The sequence below is a fragment of the Electrona antarctica genome (assembly GCF_951216825.1).
Source record: "Electrona antarctica genome assembly, chromosome: 1".
In the NCBI taxonomy this organism is placed as follows: domain Eukaryota; kingdom Metazoa; phylum Chordata; class Actinopteri; order Myctophiformes; family Myctophidae; genus Electrona; species Electrona antarctica.
The window spans coordinates 26770261-26797061 of NC_136806.1; the positions used below are offsets into that span (position 1 = coordinate 26770261).

At 41.9% G+C, this 26801-nt stretch overlaps 3 protein-coding genes across 7 annotated transcripts in view; 1 reads left to right on the plus strand and 2 right to left on the minus strand.

Moving 5' to 3' along the window:
* LOC306929195 (choline transporter-like protein 1) overlaps positions 1-8866 on the minus strand; it is a 41003-nt gene extending 32137 nt beyond the window's left edge. For all 3 annotated transcript variants that reach the window (XR_013790761.1, XM_079509639.1, XM_079509638.1), the window contains exons 1-3: positions 8536-8866; positions 7724-7813; positions 6681-6823 (exon numbers count right to left, since the gene is read on the minus strand). Coding sequence is in view for 2 of the 3 variants with exons in the window: in XM_079509639.1 (XP_079365765.1) it covers positions 6681-6823; positions 7724-7813; positions 8536-8559 (257 nt within the window). In the remaining variant the exon portion in view is untranslated. The remainder of the gene's footprint in view (positions 1-6680; positions 6824-7723; positions 7814-8535) is intronic.
* A 2033-nt stretch (positions 8867-10899) lies between these two features.
* gpr137 (G protein-coupled receptor 137) lies at positions 10900-16342 on the plus strand. 2 transcript variants are annotated; one of them, XM_079503775.1, is made up of 8 exons: positions 10900-11055; positions 11711-12280; positions 12661-12710; positions 12934-13171; positions 13526-13675; positions 14597-14725; positions 14886-14998; positions 15359-16342. In XM_079503775.1, the coding sequence occupies exons 2-8, from the start codon at positions 11903-11905 to the stop codon at positions 15447-15449; spliced, it is 1149 nt and encodes a 382-aa protein (XP_079359901.1). In that variant the 5' UTR covers positions 10900-11055; positions 11711-11902; the 3' UTR covers positions 15450-16342. The 2 variants fall into 2 exon arrangements, with proteins under 2 accessions (XP_079359901.1, XP_079359902.1); XM_079503776.1 differs by lacking the exon at positions 10900-11055 and adding an exon at positions 11072-11223.
* Positions 16343-17604: 1262 nt separating this feature from the next.
* syvn1 (synovial apoptosis inhibitor 1, synoviolin) lies at positions 17605-26083 on the minus strand. Of its 2 annotated transcripts, none has more exons than XM_079509903.1 (16): positions 25875-26083; positions 24738-24887; positions 24412-24504; positions 24081-24233; positions 23454-23502; positions 22282-22385; positions 21831-21957; positions 21619-21718; positions 21374-21439; positions 20479-20595; positions 20075-20232; positions 19780-19923; positions 19471-19614; positions 19204-19387; positions 18857-18960; positions 17605-18616 (listed from the first exon to the last, which is right to left on the minus strand). In XM_079509903.1, the coding sequence occupies exons 2-16, from the start codon at positions 24870-24872 to the stop codon at positions 18414-18416; spliced, it is 1881 nt and encodes a 626-aa protein (XP_079366029.1). In that variant the 5' UTR covers positions 24873-24887; positions 25875-26083; the 3' UTR covers positions 17605-18413. The 2 variants fall into 2 exon arrangements, with proteins under 2 accessions (XP_079366029.1, XP_079366028.1); XM_079509902.1 differs by having other exon boundaries at positions 19780-19926; positions 25875-26082.
* Between the last annotated feature and the right edge of the window lie 718 nt (positions 26084-26801).

The window sequence follows — 26801 nt, forward strand, 5'->3', positions numbered from 1 at the left end:
ACACACACACACACACACACACACACACACACACACACACACACACACACACACACACACACACACACACACACACACACACACACACACACACACACACACACACACACACACACACACACACACACACACACACACACACACACACACGGTGAGGAACCAAGCAGCTATGGTCAGACTGGGGTCAGTGTTGACTCGCCAGCTCCCACACTGAGATCCAGACAACAACAGGCTGAATTGCAACACCTGCTGCCATTTCAAAGTGAAGTACAGTTCTGAAATGTCTAATTGGCATGTAAACTGCACACATACGCTGCCAGAATATTACCAACCAACACAGGTCCCTGTTCCATTTCGAGTTGTGCTGCTCTGAACATAAATGGCTATCCTGATTGGATAAAATTGGTATCCCGAACTGAGCATTTCCCGTTTAATAAAGAGCTGGAAAGACATAGACTCCCGTTACTGAACAAAGAATTCTAACCTATAGCAATGAGTATCAGAACATATAGCTATTTAACACTTATTTTAACCAAAGAAAATCACTTACATTATTTAAAAAATGTAATTATGTTACTCGCTTGTGGTGCTGAAAATGGCCCATTGATTGGACGGCTAATATTAAGCCAGTGTTACACACACGATTCCTCCCGAGTCCCGACCCTGTTTATCTGTGCTCCAAACCAATCCACTACAGACAACAACCATGCACACACAAACACAGAGACTAGCCTACGCTTTAACGTGCGTGCGTATCTAGTTACCAAGTTTCTTCTGCCCGTTGCCTTCCTATTCTTTTTGCAATGGGGACGGTCGGAGGGAATAGTGGAATACGCAATAAGCACAAGACCGGAGGAGAGCCCAGTGGGAGCATTCACGCTCCTTTATCACGCTTCAGCATGTAAATCGGCCATTTAATTTGTCCTAATGTTAGTGCTGCTACTTTAACTTACGGCCAGACCGGGCGGGGAGGAAGGGGTCCGCTTCAGCTCTGAGCAGATCCACATGGGCATGGAACTTAAAGACGCACGCACGTTGTGATTATTTAGGCGACCGCAGAGAAAATATCAGTATAGACTTATCCATCTTATTGCCTATAACAGTCTAATGCTATGGTGCTTAATTGTAATTGAGTTTTTAATCTCATATTTGGTTGCTCATTTCGGTGCCCCCTTGGCACTGTGGTGCCCTACGTACAGTGCTTACCGTGCGTGTGCTTAACGCAAAACTACTGTTTGCACAGAACTATATATTTTTTTAAAGATGACATTACATGGAATTAGCAGCAGTTAGACAATCAGTAATAATGAATATAATCAACACTGATGTCATTACAGTCAGTATTTGTGTGTTTGTGTGTGTGCGTGCGTATGCGTGTGTGTGTGCTTGCGTGCGAGAGCCTGCTGAGGAGCATCCATTATTACAATTCAGAGAATTCCACGCCCACAAAGGTGGCCAAGTCATATACCGTGACATATGCGGAGGATGTGGAAGTGCCGTTTACTCCTGTGCTTTCTGGCCGTGATACCTCACTGACGTTACCTCTGCGTCTTCAGCCCAGCTGGATGCACAAGACGACATCAATGCTTTGACCCTCAGAAGCCTGTCAAGGTGTGGTAATGAAGCCCATAATTGCCATTTAGTGTGGTGATTATGGAGCAGCACTGAGGTGAGGCAGCCGTTGGCTCAGAGAAAAAAGAGCAGAGCTTAAAAACCAGAGGAGGCTTAAGAACTTTTACTGTATATGCAAAGACATACTCTGACCTAAGCTGCTTAGCTAGCAGAATACATGTGCAGAATACATGTGTGTGTGTACACACACACACACACACACACACACACACACACACACACACACACACACACACACACACACACACACACACACACACACACACACACACACACACACACACACACACACACACACACACACACACACACACACACACACACACACACACACACACACACACACACACACACACACACACACACACTAGCCCGTCTGACACCTTGATCGAGTTGAGACTAAGAGCAACTGCAGTTACTGCACGTATGCAGCCAATACACAATGACTATTGCGTAGCAAAATGGAAACGGTGCTAAACCATGGCATGCCTGTTGTGAAAAATAAATAAATAAATAGACCAGGCATCCCCCAATAGTGCAGGGACATTCAGACCCAAATGACCGCCCCTCCGGCGCCTATGCACTACAGTATGATAAAGTTGTTAGGCTGGCACAACAGTAGCCTGGGCTTATAGAGGTGGGCCTATATGGTTAGGTTTATATGAACCAATACAGTTTAATACTGCCAAGCATTTGACAGTTAATTTGACAGGCTGCATACATGAAGTTAACTGTGCTAATACTATACAAATATACCTGGATGAGTCATGAGAGAAAAGTAGAATACGTTGGCATTTTGTCTGCCTTGTCTACTCTGGACACACTGTAAACTAAGACAAATGGGTTGTTGAACCCAATTCTGCAATCAATAATGCTCTAACCATTGCAAACTTTTAAAATCCAAGTTTATAACTGGGGGAAATGATAATACTAGCAGATGAGTAACAAACATGATGGCACAATCATTACCTATTGTTGTTATATTTCATCAGCAGTTAAGCACACTTAACAACATTCCTCTGAAACAGGTTGATGACTACAAGTATTTGGGTTCATATACATCTTCTTCCCAAAGGGGCTTTCAAACTAGGAAGGGTATGGCCTGGTCAGCCTGCAATGACATGCATAAGATCTGGTCATCCCAGCTTCGTAAGATGTTAAAAGTAAAAATATTTAGGACGACCGTCGAGCCGATTCTACTCTATAGCTCCGAGACATGGACACTTTCAAAGAAATTAGAGAAATGGTTGGATGGCACTTACACCCGCCTTCTAATGAGAGCACAAAATCTCTCTTGGAAGAGCCACCCATCGACTAATCTAATATACGGCAACCTTCCCCGTGTTTCTTCACTAGTCCGATCCAGAAGAACAGTTTGCCGGCCACTGCTACAGAGCTGACAATGAGGTTACATCTTCCCTTCTTCTCTGGAATCCTGCCTCAAAGCAGACCAGAGGTAGAAAACTGTCATTCCCTGATGTCATCGCTAGGGACACATGCATCAGTAAGCCGGAACTGGGGATGGCAATGAAGGACCGGGAAGTCTGGAGTGGCATTGTGAAATCCATGATCTCGACCACAGTCGAAAAATGATGATGATGATGGTGAAGCACAACAAAACATGAACAACAATATGCTGTAACAATGAATGCTAAGAAACCGTCAACTACGCATCATTCACACTACCACAACATCTGCAAAGTGGTCCGGAGTGCGCACCCGGGACCATAGTGTGAATCGTCCCTGAGTCTACCTGTGTTTACCTACCTACCATTTTTGGTCTCCATGTGGCCATAGATCAATCAGAAGTAAACAGTGTACTGTAAAGTATTTCTGGCTATGTGCTGAATACAAACCTTGCCCATAGGCAGGAGTTCACACAGCATCAGTCAAGGGTCAATTTGAAGGAAGATATTGGCCCATAGCAGACACAATGTAGAAGATAGGCCTAGACCTTTTCTTTCTGGAAGGGATTTGCACATTGAATAAAGACTCTTACTGGCACTGACACAATCTCAAACGTGTGTTCAATCACCCAGTGACAGGATGATGTTCCTCAAATTTAACTGCAACAGATCAGTATGTTGTTTGCTACTCTCAGAAGGAAGGGTTTGTCACTTGTCAAACACTAAATGTTTGTACCACCCGACAGGCTGAAGGAGTTAAATTGCTTGTATGGTGGAAGCTGAAACACAAACAACAGAAACACAGAATCATAGGGAGAAAAACATGAATACTTGTTGGTGTATCACAGTAGCAGTGGTTGCTGTCACTTTCGGCAGAAAGAAAAAGAAAAGGGTAAAATAAACAAGGGTCACAGAAAGAGATCAAGAGAGAGGGAGAGAGAAAGAGTGTGAAATTAGAAAATTGCGAGCAAAGGTGACAGAAGAGAGAGTGTGTGTGTGAGAGAGAGAGAGAGAGAGAGAGAGAGAGAGAGAGAGAGCATTTCACATGTGCAAGTTGTTGGGCAGCCTGTGTCCATCTCTCCCAAGACGACAACAGACAGGGCTTTCCTTGTACAGTAGCAGCCAGAGACCCTGCACATACTCCTCCCTTCGCAGAATACACACCATGGCACTGCCTGCCTCCATCTCTCTAACTCAAAGACGTGATGGAGAAATGGCTTAGTGCTACATGCATTCATCATGTTGTGACGGGGTATGGGCAGAAATAGTGAAACAGAAATATTTTTGATTGATCGTCAGGACTTCTAGACAAATGTCTGTATGTATACCCCTGATGCATACAGTATTAGCTCTACAGTATTTATGGCAGTTTTGGTTGAAACAATAATAATAAATTAAACATCTATTTTTAAATGTGTTTTCAACTGGAAAGATGCTACTGTTTTTCGTCTTTTCGTCCAACACCACCCTAAGACCAAAATTTCCACTTGCAAGCAAGAGATCTCAAAATTGAATGGTAGCATTACCATGAATTTTGCTGAACGTATTCATGCTCCCTCGAGTATGAACACTATTGTTTTAGGTGACCCCATTTTCCTCTATCTTCCCTCAAACTCCACACACAAAGAACTCTCAAAATCGAATATGCGAGATGTCATGAAATGTCCCTGTCCAACACTTAATTTACTTCACTCGTAAACAAAATAAAATAAAAACTACTGCCTGGAAGATGGCTGGAGGATAAACCTGACTAATTGCAAGTGGGCGTTTAGAATGTTAGTTGATTTTAGACTATGTCAGACTATATAGCCCATGTAATAATTGTATTATTCATCATAATGTTAATATTATATATGTTACATGGATGTTCTCCGCTATCTACAATACTGAATGAGCTGCCCCTGCTGATGAGTCAGAGTTCTCCCTTACTGTAGTTCTATCAACCAAGCATTAAATACACATCAGAGGTGGGAGAGTGGAATTAAGAATTAAGAAGGCTGAAATACCTGCCCACTCCCAATGGGAAAGTGTGCATTGCATACATAAATACCGTAAGTGGCTGAGGAAGTTCTCACACTGACAGTGGCGCTTTAGGGCTTTCACGTTGGACCTCATTCAAACATTTCTACTCCTCTGTGAAATTAATGAGGTTAGAACTGGATACATACATGCAACGCCATGTTTCACTTTTAAATAATAAAGCTTCAAAGATGGTTATTGGCAGCAAATCCTCAATGATATAATAATTATTTCTGCCAGGTTGAAGGGGGCGGGGATTATGATTATGGAGTGGAGGTTATGTTCTCATTCCTGTCTGACTGTGTATGTCTGAGTGTTTGTTAGTCAGTGGCTCATTTTGCTACTACATGTTTCAATTTGTGTACATACTACCAGTAGGCCAAGGAACTCTGTGAATTAATAATCTCTCAGCCACCTTCGGCTCCAGGCAATGGGATGCACAGAGACAGACACAGACCCAGCACGAACCATACGCAAGCACACACACAGAGACACAGAGAGACCATGACACCTATTAACGCCCATGCACACACACCACACAGAGACAGTGACAGAATGTGACACCTATTGTATTCTGTGTGTCTCACTAACAAAGAGAGATAGACAGATTGCAGCACCTACAATGTGTGCACACGCATGGGGCAGACACGCCAAACATGCCAATATGACAACACAACCCATGCACCTATGATATGCATTATGCCTCCCGGGCATCCCTCCTGGTACTTGACAATGGTTTGAAGAAGAATATTAGGTAACATAGGCGCTCGGGTGGCGCAGTGGTAAAGTAGCTACTAGCTACACCACCGCAAAGGTTGTAACAATGGGTAAAAAGCAACCAAAAAAAGGATGTAACATTTCTACATGCAATAATATAATGTCTGCCATCCAGTGCTGCTATGACAAATACTTGCATTTATTCCTCCCCTCTGTAACTCTTTGAGCTCATTACTCAAACAATGCTGCTAGGCTGACAGCCTTCAATATTACGACACCTAAAATCACATTATCAACATATACATGCGCACAGATTCTAATCAACGCATACCCGTGATTTTGTCTACCCAATGGCTACAAGATTCAGTGTTGGAATTGGAAACTACCTCCCCCTGGCCAGCCGGGGCGCCTGATGGAGGGGAAAGGAACTGTTTGGAATAATGTGTTCCTTCCACGCGTGTCCAACCGGGGAAACTCCCGTCAGGTGAAAAGAAGCAGCTTGGACTCCTCATGCATAGAAGGAAGCATGAGGTCAGTCCGCTGCCCTCCCCAGGTTGGCAGAGGAAGTGTATTGCCCAGAATTACATTAGATAAAAATAAATAAATAAAATTCAGTGTTGGGTAATATTACTTATGAAAGTAATATGTTACTTATTACTCTTAATAATATTCAATAATATTACTTATTACTTTGAGTTTGTATCAAGAGTCATATATTATAATAAAGAATGACAATACACAGAGGTACGCACGCACGCACGCACGCACGCACGCACACTCTAGTCTACAGGATCTGTTTGATTGTTTCAAACCCCCACCTCTTTGTGTGTATCAATGTATCAGCATGTTTGAATGACCCATCAACTGTACCTACAAGTGTTGGATGCCATGCACAAGAACACTCACTTTCTGTCAGTGTGGTCCAGACCACTAAGCCTGACCCCTTCAATCTGCTCATTGCGCTGGCCACAAGTGTTGCCGTAGCTGTCATATCCGAAGACAAGCCGTGCAGCACCCCCTGTGACAATGCTGTACCCACAGATGCTGCCCTAAAGGAAGAAGAAACAAGCATCCGTTAGCATCCAGCTGTTGCCATGCAGAGTGAGAGAAGTTATCACCAGTCAGTGTTGGCTCGGCTGTTTTGTTTTTGTTTTGTCTGTTCCATCGCAGAGGTGCTTTCTCATGAACAATTTTCAACCATGGCAGTTTATTCTTTCATGTCAACATGCCTTTAATCTCATGGCTTTGCATTATTTCAAAAAGAGTTCAAACAGTACCTTTCGGTAAAAGTTCCATCCAATCAAATTGTAACTAGTTTTACTAAGGATCTGAAAACTGTTTCATTATCATAATGATTAAGTAATCATTACACAATTTCAGCAGAACTAACATTAATTAAACAAGGGCTGATGAAGGCTGCACAGACTTAAATGAAAGTCAATCAGGGCAGACAGAATTATTGTGCACTTAACCCCAAAAGGACGATGATATGTGTGAGGTGTAAATACTGTACGTGTGTGGGTGCAAATAAGACAGAGGCAATATCTAACCATGTGATAAGCAGCATAGGCTACTGTAAGCCTGCTCTATTCTGTGTATTGGCATTCCATGAATATAATCACCAGTTTAAAGGTATTCGCTTTAGCAAATTTGTATATATTCTATCAACTCCATAAGCAGGTCATGAAATGAAATGTGTGATCAGATAAAATCCACAGACAACAGGCTGACTTTATGGCAATGGAATCCATACAACATTAGTGGAAATGTGAATGTAATAATAAGAGCAAAGGGTACATTTATTAACGAGTGCATTTGTGATGGCACAGCAGCATCTAATTAACAAAGCTGAATAGAAGGACTTTCAGTAAGTAGACACTCTTCTACAGCACAGTTAAAGCCATGAAATGAGCTAAAAGCAGGTCATATATGCTGAGGCTCAGACTCACCATGCCAACGCAGAAAACAGTAAATAGAAGGAACCACGGCAGATCCGTGCAACTTCGATCCTGCAAGGGTCTCCATTCTCTCTTTGTCCTCTGTAAGCAAACACAAAAAAACAACGTGAGCACTTCTGTTGTGCGGCCACACCACCACCACCAGGTAATGTCGTGAAAAACTGTCTGACAACCATGAGAAAGACGAAGGCCCCCGTTTCTTTTTTTTTTAAACAAATAAATATCAAACGTATAGCCTATCTGATCCAGGCTCTAGCCTCTCAGTCCATAACTGTAAATGCCGATATAATATCAAAGCACTTATGGCTCATATCTGCCACATTCTGGTCCAATAAGACTCGTTTAAAATCGTCAATTAGATTGTTATCAATCGCAAATCAATGCCTTTGCAAACGATGAAAAGCGCACATTGGTAGTAGCGCACGCACGGTGGGGTGTTTGTTTACTATAACGGGTCGGACTCGGGGCTAACCAGCTGGGCTATTTCTGGTATTGCCATCTGCTTGCAATCTGGTTAGGATATAGCTCCTGTAGTAGCATATAGCATTCTACAGTCGCAATAATAAACACATTGTGTTATTAGCAACACGACACAATGTAAAGAAGGCCGGTGTTTCGCCGTGCGTTTTCAGCGGAGCAGTGTACTGGATTCACATTGTGTGGTTACATGATTGCAACGCGACACTATGAAATAATTGGGTTTGTGGATCGCTACAGTGTATAGCAGCTCAGTCATTCAACACGATGCAACGGTGCAACAATGTTTACAAGGGCATAATGGGTGGATGAGAGCGTCGCCTTACCTCAGTGCTACCGCAGCATCCCATTGCAGTCAGGGTTAGATCTGCGAAGAGCAGCTGAACGCTACACCACAAGACAACAATAACCCAAACTTGCAGGGAGTTGACGGCAGCCTATACGTTTACCCCTGCATGAATTTGCGCAGCACCGATCCGATAACGGGTTCCGCTGTTTAATGGATAGGCCGATGGAATTGACACATATCATCCACAATGCATGCTAATGTCTCACTGCTACCTCCATCCATGTATATTACGGATTAATAGTTCGGGATTTGCCGCACCAACACTTCCTGGTGGATCGTGCAGGTGCAGCCGGAAAAGGGGTGTAGCGTCCATCCATTCATCTAATTGAGCATGCGCGTTGGGCACCCAGGCAGATAACGGGATGCGATAGCTAACGGGATGATGGTGGGACATTAGTGGAGGAGTCGTGAATACTGTACTTTTTATATTAGGTACTGAACTAACTTTAGAGACGTGCCATATAGGCCTACAGTTGGCCTTACCAGCTTGTAAAATGTAAACTACAGTGTTATTCGAAAGCTGACAAGTAGGCCTAAACCTTTTTATGAGGAAAAACAAACACTCCATCCATCATCAGGATATAAGTCCCTCTCTTCCAGTTTGAGCAAATCCATTATTTTTATTTTAACCATTTTCATACATGAATTGATATTAATTGAATTATTAGGCTAAATGTAAATTTTCTAAATTAGGAGTCTATTTGTTGTTTTATTCTCACACCATAGAAATGGGAACATTGCCTGTTAGGTTTCTACAAATCTCTCCATGTATAGTCAATCTCCATGATACACAAATATGCCAAATATAGCCCTGACATCTTAGCCTAACTAAATAGAATTTACATAATTATGCAACTTTTAAAAGTTACACATGTGTAACTTTTACATTTTAGATACATTGCAATGTATCTAAAATGTAAGGGGGGGGGGATCATAATTCAGTGATGATAATAAGGGGAACACAACTTGTGTGCTTGTGTTACACAAGAACTGCTGGCTCCAAGTTGGTTCTGCTGGATCAGCAGAAAATAAACAGCAGCACTGGACATAACAGCTAGACCCATAGAATTATGCCAATAAATAAAAAGAAGTAGGCCTAACACTATAAACATTTTGAGTACTCCACGGAAATTATTCCAAAAAAGAACATCAGATTGCTGGCTCATCAGTGACCACACAGCAAAATACAGAAATCATAATTTTTGAACATTGATATTTCTCTACGATTAGGCCTACCCTTCGAACGGTTTGGTATTCTTCTCTGTATGGAGATTCTCGGTATGGAGCCCTGATCCTGACTTGCTGGGAGCCTGCTGACAGTCTCGTTGGGTCCATCTTCCTGGCTGTGCCAACATAATGTGAAGAGCAGCGCAATGCCAGGGAGATGTCAATCTGCATGGAAGAGAGAGCTTCTTTGTCCCATTGTTTTCTGTTGTACCAGGGGGAGAGTGTGTGTGTGTGTGTGTGTGTGTGTGTGTGTGTGTGTGTGTGTGTGTGTGTGTGTGTGTGTGTGTGTGTGTGCGTGTGTACGTGCGTAGGTGCGTGCGTGCGTGCGTCAGCTTGTATAAGATTTTACAAGTTTACATATCTTAAATTTGAGTTTTAACCAGGCTATAATGTAGCCATGTTAACATTGAATTGATGTTTATACAGTACAATAATTAGCAAAATAAATATGGGTAGGTAGCACTGTATAGCTAGTTATTCTTATGTTATATCTCTCAAAGTGAGAGTTTTGATGTAGATTCATTTATATATCTGGCCACTAGATGTCAGACAAATCCAATTTGTGTGAACTTCTGCATATGCTTGAAGTTTGAACCTAGGACAGGATAAGTGTCTAGTAAAAATAATCATGTTTCCAAAGTGTACTGGTAGTGGTATCTCCTCACAATGATCTCTTCAGTTCTTTCTAGTAGGCCTACATGGTTTACTGTAATTAAGCAAATGTGCTAGCTGGTTCACATTCATATCTATTCTATTTTATTATGGTCAGGCCACTGTGTTAATTACAGTGGACAGCTAAATAAGGTCAAGTAACGACATATGGCCAATGACTAAAGCTGGTGTTATCGTATTTACAAATCATTATCGTCATTCAAAGCATCTTTGGACTTTTGAGGAGGGACCGACACATCAGGGATGTATTTGGAATGGATCATAGTTATAATAAATAATAGAGATGGACGTTCAACTCTAAAATCCCATAACCTGGAGGGAGGGATGATGGTTGTCAGGCAACCACTAACACCAACACCAATCACAACGCGCCCCCCCCGGGATATGGGATGTAGAAAGAATCATACATACGTAGGTTGACAGATTGCGGAAGTGAGGAAACTCGAGCGAGCGGAATCAGCGGATAAACAATACACACGAATCGACACGATAAACAAATGATCATCAGCCTCAATGCGTCATGGTGAAATAAACTGAATAAGGTTTACAAGTCAACGTGAAAAGGGATTAATGACAGCTGAAAGAAACGCATAGCCAGGTAAAGAGAAAAACGTGTGTTCGAGACGAGTATTTCAAGATGATCAGACAAGCTAGCTGATTTAGCTAACGACGTAGTGTTGTTGTTGTTGTTGAGAGTGTTGTTGAGAGACGTACGGCCGTTTGATTTCAGTGTTCCACCGATTATAACGACATGTCAGTTAAAAAGGTAGGTTGCCATTTAAGTTTTAAACTCAACAACTAAACCAGCATTCACCTAATAACCTCGACTTTTCATACTCTCAAGCTAATGACATATTCAAGGTATAGAGCTAGGGTATGCACTAGCCCCATATGTGCCCTCTCCCTACGCTCATAGGGAGAGGGCACATATGGGGTATGCACATACCTAAAGTGAATGGCAAATCGAGGTGCAGAATGAGTGACAAAGTTAGTTTAAATCAAATTCAAGTTTTCTGTTCTGATGTTTGGCTCATTGGCTGTCAAGGCCAGAAAGTAGTTTTTTGCCACTCAGTTATGCTCAGTAGGCGTTCCTGCATAACTTCCGGGGTTTGATCTAGGGTTTGATGCAAGGAAGCTTTGAGAAGGAAGAGTGATGAAGATGTGATGATGTCGCGTGCATACCCTCTATAAACCTGTACGTTTTTTTATTTCATGACTTGCTGATAACCTTGTTCGTCTTTTTTGGCTTCCAGAAAACCTGTCTGAATGTTAGAGCCAACCAAGAGTAATGTTACTCTGCCACAAATGGATGGTGTTTCGAAGATTCCCCTACATGGGGTCTGCAGCACCAATAAAGTGTGATTTGTGCACACTTTAAATGAACCCCTTGTAACAGTAGAGGACACTCACTGCTGGATAATATTCTGGTCTCTACTTCACCACAAATGGATGCACCATTCACTACTGCCATTCCAATAAACTCCACTCCGTCTCCCCCTATTCCACTGCGTCCAGCTGTGGCCCCTTCAGTCCAGCTTGGGTTTACCATCCTCTACGCCACTCTGTATGCCGGCCTCTTCCTGGTGGTGTACGTCCAACTATGGCTGCTCCTACTCTACCGACACAAGAGATGGAGCTATCAGAGCGTCTTCCTGTTCCTGTGCCTCTTCTGGGCCGCTCTCCGCACTACTTTGTTCTCCTTCTACTTCCATAATGCACTGGAAGCCAACCACTTGCCCATGCCATTCTACTGGCTGCTTTACTGTTTCCCTGTCTGCCTGCAGTTCTTCACGCTCAGCCTCATCAACCTGTACTTCACTCAGGTAAGAGTGGCGATGGTAAATGGTGCATTTATATAGTGCTTTTATCCAAAGTGCTTTACATAGATTGTGCATTACATTCACCCATTCACACACATTCATACACCAATGGCAGAGTAAACCATGCAATGCACCAACCTGCACATCGGGAGCAATAGGGTTTCAGAGTCTTGCTCAAGGACACTAACTCACTCTGGGGGATCGAACACTAGCATAGATGGTATCATAACAACTTACATCTCTTGTTAACATATTAGGTTTTGGGATCAACGGTCATACCAGGAGGAATGTGTATTGGGACAATAATGAACACATAATTGATTATATGCTGTATATAATGTGATGATAATGGTGATGATAATGGTCCCCCCCCCCCCCCACAGGTGTTGCTGAAAGTAGAGGAGATATACAGTTCACAGCCTGGCAAAGCATTGTGAGTTCTGCTCATCAATAATAACCTGTTTACACTTGTTGACAGTAGGCCTCTTGGAATGTAATCTTCAGTCAGAACTTCTGTAATTCATAGAGCAGTTAGGTGGTGTAAAAATGGCTCGTATTTTTAACCTACATCTTCTGCATTGCTACACATGTATTTAATGGTGTTTCTGACACAGTCTTTGTTAATTTCTTTGTCCTCCTGTCTTTGTCCTCCTAAGGTGGCTAGCACGGTGTGTATATGGTCTGTTGAGTGCTGTGTTCCTGTGTGTTAACGTGGTGTGCGCGGCTCTCGGCGAGCGAGACAACAGGCAGTCTGTGGAGTGGACCTGGACACTGGTGCTTGTCCGGGTTCTAGTCAATGACATTCTCTTCATTCTGGAGGCTGTGTGTCTGGTAGCCTTGCTGTTGCTCCTGACCCGACACTCACGCTCCACCGGCCCCTACCTGAACAGCAAGGTGCGCTAATAAGCCACTTAATGTGGACAGAATAACTACACACACAATGCAAATAAAATGCTTACAGCTTGGTCAAGTGCTCCAACAAACATAATTGGCAGCGTTTGTCGGTGGGAGGCCAGCAGTGGTTGGCACTGGTTGCCAAACTTGCTCACACCCTCCCCAGGCCAATGGGGATTGGCAGCGATGGGGACCAGGGAGTCAGGGACCACACAAGCAATTGGCGATTAAATTGGGTTAAAAGTTCACTTAAAAAAATGTGAACGTGAGGATTTAGTCTCACTATATTCCATCATCAGTAGTCCTATGCGTGCAGGCTAATGGTGTTACCTTTTTCACTTCATATTTTTCCAGGGCACCACGCTGTGGCGTACGGCAGCATTAGGGGTAACAGTCATTCTGCTGTTTACCAGCCGAGCTTGCTACAACCTGTCCGTCCTCGTTCTTTCCCAGGATCACCATGTGGAGTCATTTGACTTTGACTGGTACAACGTCTCTGACCAGGTAATCATCACCCAGCCAAATGGGATATTAGAGGTTAGGTTACAGGTGTTGCTAGTAGTTGCTACCATGCTAACTTTAGTGTTAAATTTATTTTGACTGTAGCTAGATCCAATTGTTAATTATGCATTAAGGTTGCATGTAAAATGTTAACCTTCCCTCAAATAGATGGAAAAAATTGATCTGCCTCAAGTGCTGCTACAACTAACTAAGGTCACATTCACACCTCTAATTCGGTAGACTCGATGCGAATGGACGGAGAAGTTGCATCCTTTTTGCATATTTAATTTCCTGCGTTTGCCTTCACACTGCACTTCCACAGCAATTGGAAACGCAGCAGGGACCCTTATCAATGTGTTCAATTCATAAACTAAACAGTGAAATGTATGGGTTAAAATTATACTCAGAGTAATAGTTAGAACGTCACGTAAAATTAGGGTAACGTGCATGCAGTGTGTCGTCGGGGAGTTGAACTCTCTCTCTCTCTCTCTACGCACGCACTGTTCTTTTGGGCATGGAGGCAAAGTGCTGAGCACAGACAGCAGCGCAAAATGAATCCGACCTCCGACATTTACAAGTTTATCGAGATGAAGAAAGTCCCCACACAGTGACAGCAGTGACAGCACTACATGTTTACGCACAGACAGACAGAATATTCTGTACACTGCAGTGTTTTTATGTTTCCTTAAGCAATTGATTAATGTACTCGTCCTCATATTTCCGACAATACGCAGCGGGATTCGTTTTAATTGCAGTAAAGCATTCTGGTGTGACATTAGACAATGCCTCCTTGGTCATTCTGTACATTTAGGTCATTCATTTGATGTGGCCAAAATGTTCTTATAGAATTTGTTATGCCTTGCTACAATCAAATTTTCCCATCGGATGAAATCAAATCTGGAGCTTGATCTTGTCTTCCTGTAGGCTGACCTGCGTAATGACCTGGGAGACAGGGGATACCTGGCTTTCGGAGCAATCCTCTTCATATGGGAACTACTGCCAACCAGTCTCCTCATTCTTATCTTTAGGGTGCGTCGGCCTACTCAAGAGAAGGTCAGTGATGAGTGATCTGTCAATTGTAGCATTCAAAAGATCTTAATGGACTATGACAGTATTAATGAAGGGTCTTTGTTTTTCTTTATAATATCAAAATCTACCACAGCCATATTTAGTACTGTTAAAGTCACTGATATCTTATTTCCGATTTTCCAAGGTCTGTAACATTAACACCAGGGTTCTACCTCGCCCATATTTCTTCGATGATCCCCAGGGAAGCGATGGGGACTCATCTGTTCCTTGGGCACATAGTGCACATCCACACACAAGGTATAGTTTACCTGCTGTTTCAATAATGTCTTCACCTTGACATTTAGTTGATTATTTTCACTTCAACATTTTCACTTCAACATTGTACGGCCACCTGCCGTACAATGTTTGTTTGGTATGCACACAAGTTTGTGTGCATACCACACAGCTGCAATATTCTGGGATTGATGAGACTCAAGATGTCATACAAAACAAGCAGCTATGCTTTAAAGATTACCTTTCACAAGGTTTTGTTTGGCTCATTACTTATTGAAATGTAACTGGCATGGCTATATTGTGTCTTATGAATGAAAAATGAACTAAAATTCAACATGTCATCTTTTATAAACTAATGTTTAACATTCGATTGCACTCTCCCAGCTGGTATGGATCGGAGACAACTCCTCTTCTCTTTGCAAGCAATCCTCCAGACCAGAACCATCACTCCTTCTATTCCACCCCCCAGAACTGATCCTGAAATGTGATAAAGGTGGTAGGAAGTTTCCCATTGATGATTCCTATCTCAATATGCCACACACAGCTACCGGCCAGTACCTCGTTCACTTGGTAGTTTTTGCACTGAAACCTCAGGAATCCATCAGCCGGTGCCAATTATGCACCTTTGAAATGTTTTGTAATTCTGTTAGTGATTAGTACAACATGGAAAGTCAACCAGTGAAATGCAGCTGCTTTTCAATTTGAAGGGAGAATTGTTAGCCTAGATATTTCCCAGGTTTTCTACCTGATATGCATAAACAATATGGTGATTATCATCCTAAAAAGCTACAACTTTTATATTTTGAATTACTTCAATATTATGCCAGCCAAGCTGAATACATTCCTTTTACTTAAAAATAAGACTAATTTAAACGTATTGCACTTTTTGGAACACTTCCATATACCACTAGTTACTGACTTCTACTTCAGATGCCACTACTAACTTTCTTTTAAGCTTTGTCATTTGTGACTATTGGAAAGGGATTTATTTAATTTTTTACAATTTAGAAGTTATTTGATAACCATTTTGATAACCTTTTGTGTAGCAAAAAATAAATACTTCAATCATTTGGCTAAGATCAGGATTTCCACATTGCAATTTAACCTAGTTTCTAACTTATGGGTTTCCCCTAACGTGTCTACTACCTATATCATCAATCCAATAAAAACAACTAAAGGTTTTGTTCTGGTTTTCATTCAGTTCTTAATGTTATTTTCCCCCCTGATGATTTCATCTTCAATAGTCTTGCATAGCCAGACAACTATTCTACAAGCTATAGTCTGGAACTACACCTCAATCGTATTACTGTAAATGCCAATAATCGTATCATACCATATCGATGGCAGGAAATGCTGTGTGATGCCGATGCAGCTTTAAAACAATCAGAATCAGAACCTTGCTTCGTTTAAATGTTATCCACTATGTTTTTCAAATTGATTTGGAAAGTTTCGGACAATACATCTGTCAAAATATCGGCAATCTGGCAAGTGGATTAGGACTCTGTATCGTGATATGTATAGATCATGAGGTTGTTGGCAATACCCAGCCCTAATGGTCATTATTTGGAATCAACGTATAATCGATATATATATATATTGTACCGTGGCCCCTGTATCATGAGGTTGCAGGCAATACCCACCACCAATAAGGTGGCATAGGTCATTGTAACTTTGCTGTCCTACCCTTAACATTGGCAAATATGTTTGTTATGGCTGGATAATAAGCAAAGTACGTACAATTGTTTTACTCACCAACCCGTTTTGTTTGCCTTTTTATTAAATATATATTTTAAAGTTGAGGCTATGTATAATTTTATATATGTGTAGTATAGTGCTTAAGGTATTTGCACACAGCCTGCATTTCAGTGTTTTGCAGAGCCAAAATCAAAAAAAAAAAAAAACGTGATGCATATTTATATTGTAAATGTAATAAAAGCAATGTTTTCACAACGAAATGGAGTGGAGCAGCAGCGAGGATGATCCCCTGATCCGATGTATTTTGAAAAGGTTTAATGTACAGTGGGCAGACAGACAGAAGCTGTTAGATGCGATGTCAGCATGTTTTTCTCTCTCCCCCCCCCCTCTGCATTCTTCCACTACTTTGTGTGTTGCTACCTATTTTCATAGTGTTCAACAAGATGATCAACTTCTCAGTGGATCTCCACTGTTGATCATCTTGTTGAACACTATGAAAACCCTGATCAGCGGTTTGTTGGTCTGGAAGGACACAGCACTGCTCAAAGGGTGAAAGACCACGTCTAGCTATGTTAAAGACAGCTGCGAAAATGGTCCGAAAATGTTTTACACAGACGCAATATTCGGCGGCAGTGTGCAAACGTGATTGACATTACGTGAGGTCCATTCTTTTTCCGTGCTCCGACATTCATCACTAAAAACGCAGGTTCTGTGCAAAATCTGCACATACACAAGTGATTTTCTTTTGTTAAATTTGAACAATACAAATGTGAACATGTTTGATCCCCATTACTGAACAAACACTACAGCAATGATTACTATCTGAATCTAGTGCTGTAACCTTTGGGGAAAATGTACCCTACCTTTAACCAACCAATTTTAGTATAATGGTCCACACTTGTATAAGGTAAAAATAACAGAAAATAGACATTCCCTATATTGGTATACAGCTAATCACTGCTATTTCATTCAAACAGTTTATTCTGCATTATGTACAGATTCTATTAAAACTCTTTTTACAGTATGTACATCTTCAATTAAATCACTTATGTTACAGTGGCAAGATCTAGAGACCCCAGAAACCGCAGACAAAAGAATGATGGAAGGAGAGAATAAAAAGCAAGACACCTATAAATTCCATCATCACACTGGACACTACAGCGGCTAATCAATTTCCTCTCCATTGAACTCACTGGGTCTGAACATTGCCCTGCACCCACTGTAACGTGAGACGGTGTGGGCAAGTGCTCGGCTTGACCAACTTTGACAAAAAAGGAAAACAAGCAGGCATCAAATAGCCAGCTTAAGTCCATGAACAAAGCGCAGGGGAGAGCAATGACAGTAAAATCTAACAAGAGCACAAATCAAAAATACTGCCCATTTCTTAATGACTAAACATATCAGGCCTGGAGCTGTGGCTGCACATGGCTAAGCAGCTGCATTTGTCCTGATCTTGGTTCCGATTGATTCTTTTTGAAGAACAAAAACAATTCTCACTACTGTGTGCCGTCATAGAGCAGTCCAGAAACTTTAAATACCACCGCCAACATCTTGTCCTGGCCTCCTGCAGTGTCCACCATAGACATAGAAATGTGTAGCCAGTTGAAGGTGGGCGAGCTGAGGGGTAGGGAATAGGGATAGCCAACGATGAAAAAAAAAAAAAAAAAAAATCTATTGACTGTTTAGTCATCTCCACACGTTCGTTGGTCCACAGCGATATGTCTATAATATGAGAGTGTTTGCATCAATTGTCAGGTGGTGGTGAATCTGGTGATGTTTCAAGCTTGCGAAGGCGCCGGCGTCGAAGCTCAGCTGCATTGGGCTCTCCGTCCTGCTGCTGAACTGCCTCCTCATCTTCTTCTGTCCGTTCTTCCCTTTCCATTTCTGTGGCATCAGTGGTGGAGTCAGCAGGCTCTGAGAAACCGGTTGCTCCACTCAACTCCTCAGCTATCAACAACAAAAAGGGGCAGAGGGGAAATGAAAGAATGACAGAGATGGAGAACAGGAGATGTTACCCTAGCATTTTCAGATTACCACTCCTGCAAATGAACCATACCATTACTGCAATACTTGCTTTTTTGTTTTGTATTGTTGGTCCTATTCATTAATTAATTAGAGGTTCAACATTTTAATATACAGTGATTGAGGTCCCTTTTAGTTGTGTGTGTGTGTCAGTATGTCACATACAGCTTTGTGGGTCATTCTCCTGGCTGGGGATCTCAGCGCTAAGGTCAGCTGGAGGAGAGGTTTCAGTTTGAGCCGCTCCATTACTGGCCTCACTCCGAGGAGGACTGTGGAGGAAATCACGGTGTCAGAGAAATGCATTCCCATCACATTTAATGGAGCAAAGTCTCAATTTGAAGAAAATGTTATTTTTTTAGTGAAATATCTCCAATTTTAGCATAAGCTATTTAATGTGTGATCCATTCTAAAACGTGAGATCAGCTCTGAGCCTCTGACTGGGCAGATTGTATTACACTTTATTTCAGATTGTATTACACTTTATTTCAGTTGAAATAGTTATTTTGGTTTACGTCAAAGTGGCGACGGTGCTGAGGTAGTGGTGGATGTTGAGCATGGCGGCATCCAGCAGGGTGTGGATGTTATGGAGACACTGGAGCCTGGCCTCCAAGCCCTGACGGCCCTCCGCCTCCAGCTCCCTCAGTTCCTCCTCAGACAGCCTCGACAGAGATGGCGGTGGGGGAGGCATGGATGACACTGAAGGAGAGGGAATAAATGGAGGAAATGAGCCCATTACCTTCACTTGTTAAGACTAATCAGTTAAATCTAGGAGTGCTTACCGAAGGGAGGAGGTGGTGGCATAGGCAGCCATGGTGCTGCTGGGAAGGGAGGAGGTGGGAAGGAGAAGGGGAAGCCAGGGATGGTTGCCCCTGGGGCTGCAGCAGTAGCTGTATCAGAGGCAGACGGCGTGGGACGGCTGGCACCTGAGGTGACACAAACACATGCAGTTCCAAGATTAGAACCTGATACTTTCCATGAGGAAAATCTATGACATTGTAGCTAAAACAGAAATAAACATAGGGTTACTTCATGCATGATTCCTTTTCTAACCCAAGTGCAGCCATCATGGAGCAACAAGAAGTCCTTACCAGCACCCTGTGTGGCCTCTGTGTTGCTTTGTGGCGCATCAGCAGCACCAGGTGCTGGGGCAGCTACACCAGGTGGGGGAACACCGGGGAAAGGACCCCAGAAAGGGAACATGGCAGGAGGGAAGCCAGGCAACATGCCTGGAGCTGCTGGAGAAGACACAGAATCGGGTATTCAAGACTGTAACTTTCTACGCTTCGGGAAAGTGTAGCCGCAGATTGATTACCAAATCCTAACAAGGCAGTAATTCCTACCAACTGTTGTACTATGCTTAACAGTTGTCCATCCCTTTCTCACCATTAGCAGGGGGTGCGGCAGGGGCATTGGCTGGGGCCGCTGGGGGTGGAGGTGCTGCCGCGGGTGTGGCTTGAGTCTGGTTGGCATTGGAAGCTCGGAGGACATCCATCCGGCAGGTGGGACATGTTTGCTGCCTCTGGAACCAGGATCGCAAACAGCTACAGGAGAAAAGGAAATCCAAGACTCTGTTAGACTGGCATCACAGTAAACCACATTTAAAGCTTCCAAAATGCTTCAGTTTTTCAGGATGGAATGGTGTAATACAGAGACAAAATTCTGAGAGCATCCCAACCAAATAAGATTTTTTTAGGTTTAATAATACTGTGTACTAAAGTCCAAAACTTTGTTATTTGAGAGACCAGTGGCACTTATGTTTAGATTAAATGCTGCAACTTAGGGCTTACCTGGAGTGGAAAATGTGATTACAGGGCAGTTTCTTGGCTCCAGTGACCATCTCCTCACGACAGATGATGCAGACATTGTCAGAGGCCTGCAGATCCTCAGGAGTGGCATCAGGATATCTAGACAGAGTCAGAAAGTAGAAAGATAAAGGGACAAATAAATCACAGCTCCTCAACTTAATACACGTAAAATTCCAGTTAACACTCCGAACGCCCAGGACGAAGTTCTTTGTCCTTTCTATTAGTAACGCCCGTCGCCCAGGACGAAGTATTGTCCAAAAGACGAAGTTTATTGATACGAGAACAGATCGCATGGCTGTATAGCCCAGGCACGCCTCCTGGGCTCTCCTCGGTGACGCGCAAGAGTGAGACGGTCATCGAAAAACTCCCTCCTCCGTTTAGCTGATGAAAACGAAAATCTTAAAACGTTCATAACTCACGATCTAAATCATCCCGTCTTTTTCTGAAAAAAGATCCTGTGTTAGACGGCGCTCCGCGGTCCAGTCGCTAGTCTCGATAGATTTATTCTAGTCTCCCGTTGTTGTCGATCGATTCTAGAGTGGTGTGGCTATTGTTAGCTGCTACACAACATCATGAACTTCCGGCCGGTCCGTCCGGAAAAGGCGCCCGTGTTTATAAATCGACTGGGCGCATGCATGTAATGGATTAAATAGTTCCGGGCAATTAAAGTGTTAACAGCGATTGTCAAAAATAAATTCCAATTTAAAATTTGCAGTAAATTGGCAAGAGAATATTAATTGGGAATTAACTTGATTCACTAGGATCAAATATGCATTCTAATATCAACTGTCAACTTCTGTCTAACAAAAATACTACATATACAGAGAGGAAAATGGATTGATTCATCACAACAAAGCAAATGCCCAACATCACTCACAGTGTATTCATGTTGCGGATGGCCCTTCGAGACATTATGGCATCCGTTACAGCTTTCTTGAACTGTCTGAGAGTTGAGGAGAGATGAAACATACAGTACCTTCACCATGACTGCAAAGTAACTAATCACTTCAAGACATCATCCAATTTATCTTATTTGAATTGTTCCAAGTCTCTGAAATTAAACCCAAGATTATTACATCTGTTCTGTTCACACACACACCAAAAGAAAATGAAGCTGCTTACCTCATAGCCAGATACATGGGGCGAATGGCAAACAGGGGGAAGGTGTGGACCTTTATCATGATGGTCATGAAGGTCATATACAGGAGCACTTTGATGAAGCCTGAGGGTCATTGAGTAACAACACATTTACAACTGAAAGACGGTGATCATGGGTAGCTTGAAGCTTCATGAGAAAAAATCCTATCTCCAATCACATTTCAAAGCAATCATACCAGTGAAGAGCTCAGTGTAGAGCATGTAGACAGCCTTGTTGTCCCAGGGGTTGTCGCTCTGCAGGTCAATGGTGTGGAGCAGGTATTTGATGAGGGTTGTCAGCACCATGGTGAGCAGAATGGCATACTGACGAGACATAAGATAACGTCATTGACCACAGAAAACTCATGGGTATATTGACATGGTCTTAGGCTTATGCTGGTTTTCTTTGCTTTTGGATTCATAATATTAATCATTTGGATGCGCAAGACTATAGCTGTTTTGACTGGGATTGCATTTTCCTACCGTCTACAGAAAACCCATCAACTGCAGACTGTTGTGCAGGTTAGCAACATCTAAAACAGCTTGGTTGACGCAGTAGAATTGCGTGATTATGGTAAAAAAGAAACTGGGCTCTATCTAAAACTAGTAGCTGCCAGTAAAGCTAAAATGCTGTGGGGAGTTACAAACCTCAAATCCAAACACCAGCTGAACCGACGCTCCTCGAGTTATGATACTGTGAACGGCATGGTTGACAAACAGGAAGTCCAAGATTCCCAGCAGTGACATGAGAGCTAAAGGACAGAGGAACCACACTTGTGTTTTCACCAACCAATCAGCAAAAGCAGCTCACGCCCACCAGAAGATTGTCACTTTTTTGTACCCACTACAGTATATATATATATTTATATTTACAAAAATAAAATAAAAAAGATAAATAATTAAAATAAATAAATGTCCAAATACAAAGCCATTTTTAATCTGACAGACACTGGCATGTTAAGCACAGAACTGGGAATGAACACCAGTCCCAGACTCCCAGATAAGAATATTCTCTTTCTGTTAAACTTCTGTGAAGTTGTCAATAATCATGCTTGCAATCCCTCATTTCCAGAAGTCAGTGTCAGACACAGTATGTTTTTACTATGCATTCCATATACGGTCATTCCAACTCAGAATTGAATTGGTCGAATCAGATTTGGGATAGTAATGATTGGCTTTACATAAAGTGTCTAGAAGATTTTCTGACAAAACAGTACATTTGCATGTGTTTCAGTGCAGATTTTGACCACGTTAAAGATTACAAATCTTTAATTTACATTCAGGCACCATGGCTGGTAATCCAGCATGACAGTGTGTCGCAGGTTTGATTCCCGATCGTGACGAACTTTACTGTGTGTCTTCCCCCCCTATTATAAATATATCAATAAAGGCAAAAAGCCCCAAAAAATATCTTTAAAAAAGGTCACAACCATAAAAAAACATATGTTTTTCATATTGTAAAAACTTAGTTGAGCTAAAATCTTGCATGTAATCCATATCCGTTCTTTTGTTTATTTCTAACCAGTGTCAAGACAGCTTCAATAGAAAGCGGATTTATTCTAAAAACTGTCCGGATTTCAAATAACAGACACTTTATACAATATTGGAAACTTGTAATTGGATTACAACATGGGATTTACTTTGAAGTCTACCAGAACCTACTAGAAGTAGGTAGACTAGCTTAAGTTAGAAGTAGGTGAAAACTGACGTGACAACTATGTACAGCTGTGTAACTGATACCAGGTATAATCAGAATCATTTGCATGAAGCTTAATTTAGCTAAAAGAGGTTTCAAAAGCATCAGAAAAGAAAGAACTTACATAATACTCTGAAGTGAAATACCCAGGATATGTTTGGACTCCTCTCCATCTGTGACAGAGTGGAATAGAATGAAGAATGTATAGCTAGCATATTACATTACCGTATATAAATCTTAATTCTCATAGTAAATCAACAATCCACAAAAACAGTAGCACACTAGCACTAGGCTCATTGTTGAGCCATTGACTGGCTTGGTGTTACAAACTTGACCAAGAAATCGTTAGTTGATTAATCAATTGTTGTACATTTCCTGAAAAATAAGCACATAGTACAAGATTTAAAGACGTGATTTTACATACTTTACTCAAATATTAGAGATCTATTGATGAAATCAATAGACGAGTTCCTTGACCATTAGTCAAAGAAGAATTTCTTTAGTCGAAAGCAGTCCTAGGCTAGCAAGCATGCTAGGACTGTATACTGTAATATATTGTACTTTCTGTTCATCATGGATGGTGCTTTTTGTGATGTTTTCTTCCTATGATGTTATCTCACAGTACTTCTCTTACTCTGCATCTGTAAATTAACTGCTGTGCTGCCTTTGTGCCTGAATTTCTGAAAAGATCAATAATATTCCTAAATCCAGCAGTAGGATTTAAGTCGGTGTATCATCAGTCATCACTCACAAAGTCCACCCTGTCCTCAGCCAGCCAGTGGAAGCACTTGAGGAAGAGCAGCAAGGTGAAGAGAGCGACAAAACGGGGGGAAAAGTCATCCCTGAATACAGTGAAGGCCAGGCATGTCTCCGTGACCGCATACCAGGAGCGCTCAATCAAGTGCTAAAGGTTCATGGACAAACATACAAAAAACAATTGTGAGTGGAATTGTTAAAACAGCCTACTAGGCATTGGTAGGCTATAAACAAATATTATGTCAACACCTGAAAATAAAGTATTGCTGTTCGATATGGAGGAGATCTAGGCTTAAAAACATCCATAAAATAAAACAGTGGACTACCTCCATTTCTGCAGCCCTCAGCTGTCCAAAGAAGACTTTCCTCATGAACTTTCCCAACAGGAAAACCAGTACAAAGGCCTGAATGTACAACACCTGACAACATGATACAGAACAGATGGAATTTAGAAGCAGGGATTGAAAACATGTCCACCCTCATTCACGGTTCCAAAGAAAACATTCAATATTTTATTGTCATCCGTCTCCCAATAACTTAATCTCACCACTCACAAGTGACTCACAACATATATATTAAGTTATATATATATACAGATGCAGGGTGGAATTTATAAAGAAAGCATAACCAAGAACACAACACAGAGACTTACCGCCATGCTGGGACTGCTCTTGGTGAGGTAGACCACAGTTGGGTAGAACTGGTGTTTGAGGAAGTAGGCATGGGCAACTACCGCCCCAGTCAGTGCCAGACTGGTGGCAGTCACCAAGGCTGCTCGCACCATCATGGACTCTTACAGGTACTTGGGGGAGAGAGTGTACAACAGTAAAGGAATAGCTTAGGTGAGAACTGAATTCAGCCCAGTGGACTTTTTCTGTTAGCTCACTGGAAAACTCAATACATTTTCTGTGAAAAGAGCAGGCCCTATTGAAACATTTATAGAGCTTTTCAGAGTAGCACAGGTCTGTCATGGCAACTCTCCTGGGTCTTCCCCTGCCTAACCACATTGGGATTGGGAGTTAGCTGTCAAGCAGCTACTGAACAGCTTCAGTGCTCATAAACCAAGCATTCAGCCACTTGATCAGGTGACCACTTTGTCACTTTAAAAACGACTTGGTTGTCATTTATTTGAATGTTATACAAAATTAGGATTGTATCTTGTAGGTTTGCGTTTTACAATGGAGCAAAAACAAATAGCTTGTTTACAAGGTTAGGCCACACAGAATTGTGCTACCACACATTTCTACAATCACTCCTTGTCATTTCAAAACAAAACGGTTATAAAATCAGGTTGAACAAAATTGTATGGCATTATTTGGCCTTCAGATGTCTACCCTGGGTTGACAGTACACCCAGTTCCCCACCCCATATATTTGCCATATGGAACGCATGCACCCCATGATGAACAGAGCTCAGATTTCTTTTTTGGGGGGTGTATTTAGCTTGGTAACATAATGCTATGGTGAACGTTAACTTTAGAAGTGCAGGCGAGATGCAATAAGCTAACGTCACTGCTAACTCATATTATAAAATGAAGGCTAAGTTCCGGTGGGGCTAAGTAAACACTAATGCCAGCCTCGACGTGGACGTTGCTACGGGAACAGATAGGATTATTGCCGGACAAATGAGCGTTGTATGTTTGGGTATATTGTTCCTATTCATAACGCTAACATTAGCTCATGTAATGTTACAGTCAGCACACCCAACCTAATGAGGTTAGTTAGCTTAGCTGGCTACGTTAGTTAGCTATGGCTAGTATGGTAGGTACAGCTGTTTAGAGTGGACTCACCGACACGATGTCGCTTTTGTCTGGGTGAAAACTATGTCCCTCAAACAGATGTGTTGGATGTTTCCCCGGCGACCTCGCTGTCGATATGTGCACTAACTATTCCATTTGGACCGTTCACCTGAGCTATTTGGTGACATTTATGATCCTCGCCCCTGTAGCAGCGCGACTGTGTCTACGTGTTTATCTTTGGCTTGCTCCTTGAAGAGGCCACCTCACATCCGGCTGTTCAGCAACTTGTCTGTGTGCTGTGCGCACAAATAATGTTTTCCGTTTCTCATTTAATTAAACGGTCGTTTGTTTGAACATACGTCTCTCCTTTATTAAAACCCCCCAAAACATGATTTAAGTGTTTACGATTTATGCTTCAAATTCACGTTTTCTGTTTGACAGAGGCAGGCAGAGCCACATACATTTCTCTGCAATGTGTCAGTGAATCTTATCTACGCTGTTTTAGTGTACTTACGGTAAACATCAACGTGGACCAATAGGAAGTTAAAGTTGTCAGCCTAGCTCTTTGCTATGGCTCCGTGGTAGTTTTTTTTTTTTTTTTTTTACATCGAGGCTTACATCATTATTATTTACCCTGGCTGTATTAACAATTTATTAAAACATTTTTGCAAGTGCAATATGTTTTGTGCAATAATTTCTTTAAACCCACATATCACGAGTATATCTTATAAATACAAATCATATACTCGCACATGCTTTTAGTTGCAGTTTGAAGATACTATGTGTAAAGATATTAAAGTGTAAAGTATTTTTAAGTGTCCCAATCCATTAGGCCATTATGCATGTGGTTTCATCCATGATCACCACTGATGCTCATGGATGAAACGTGTCACTGATGTAAAAGTTGTTACATCTTTTTTTAGTGGTCTTTAAAGTTTATTAGACTAATATATATATGGCTAATATATAAGTGTCAGG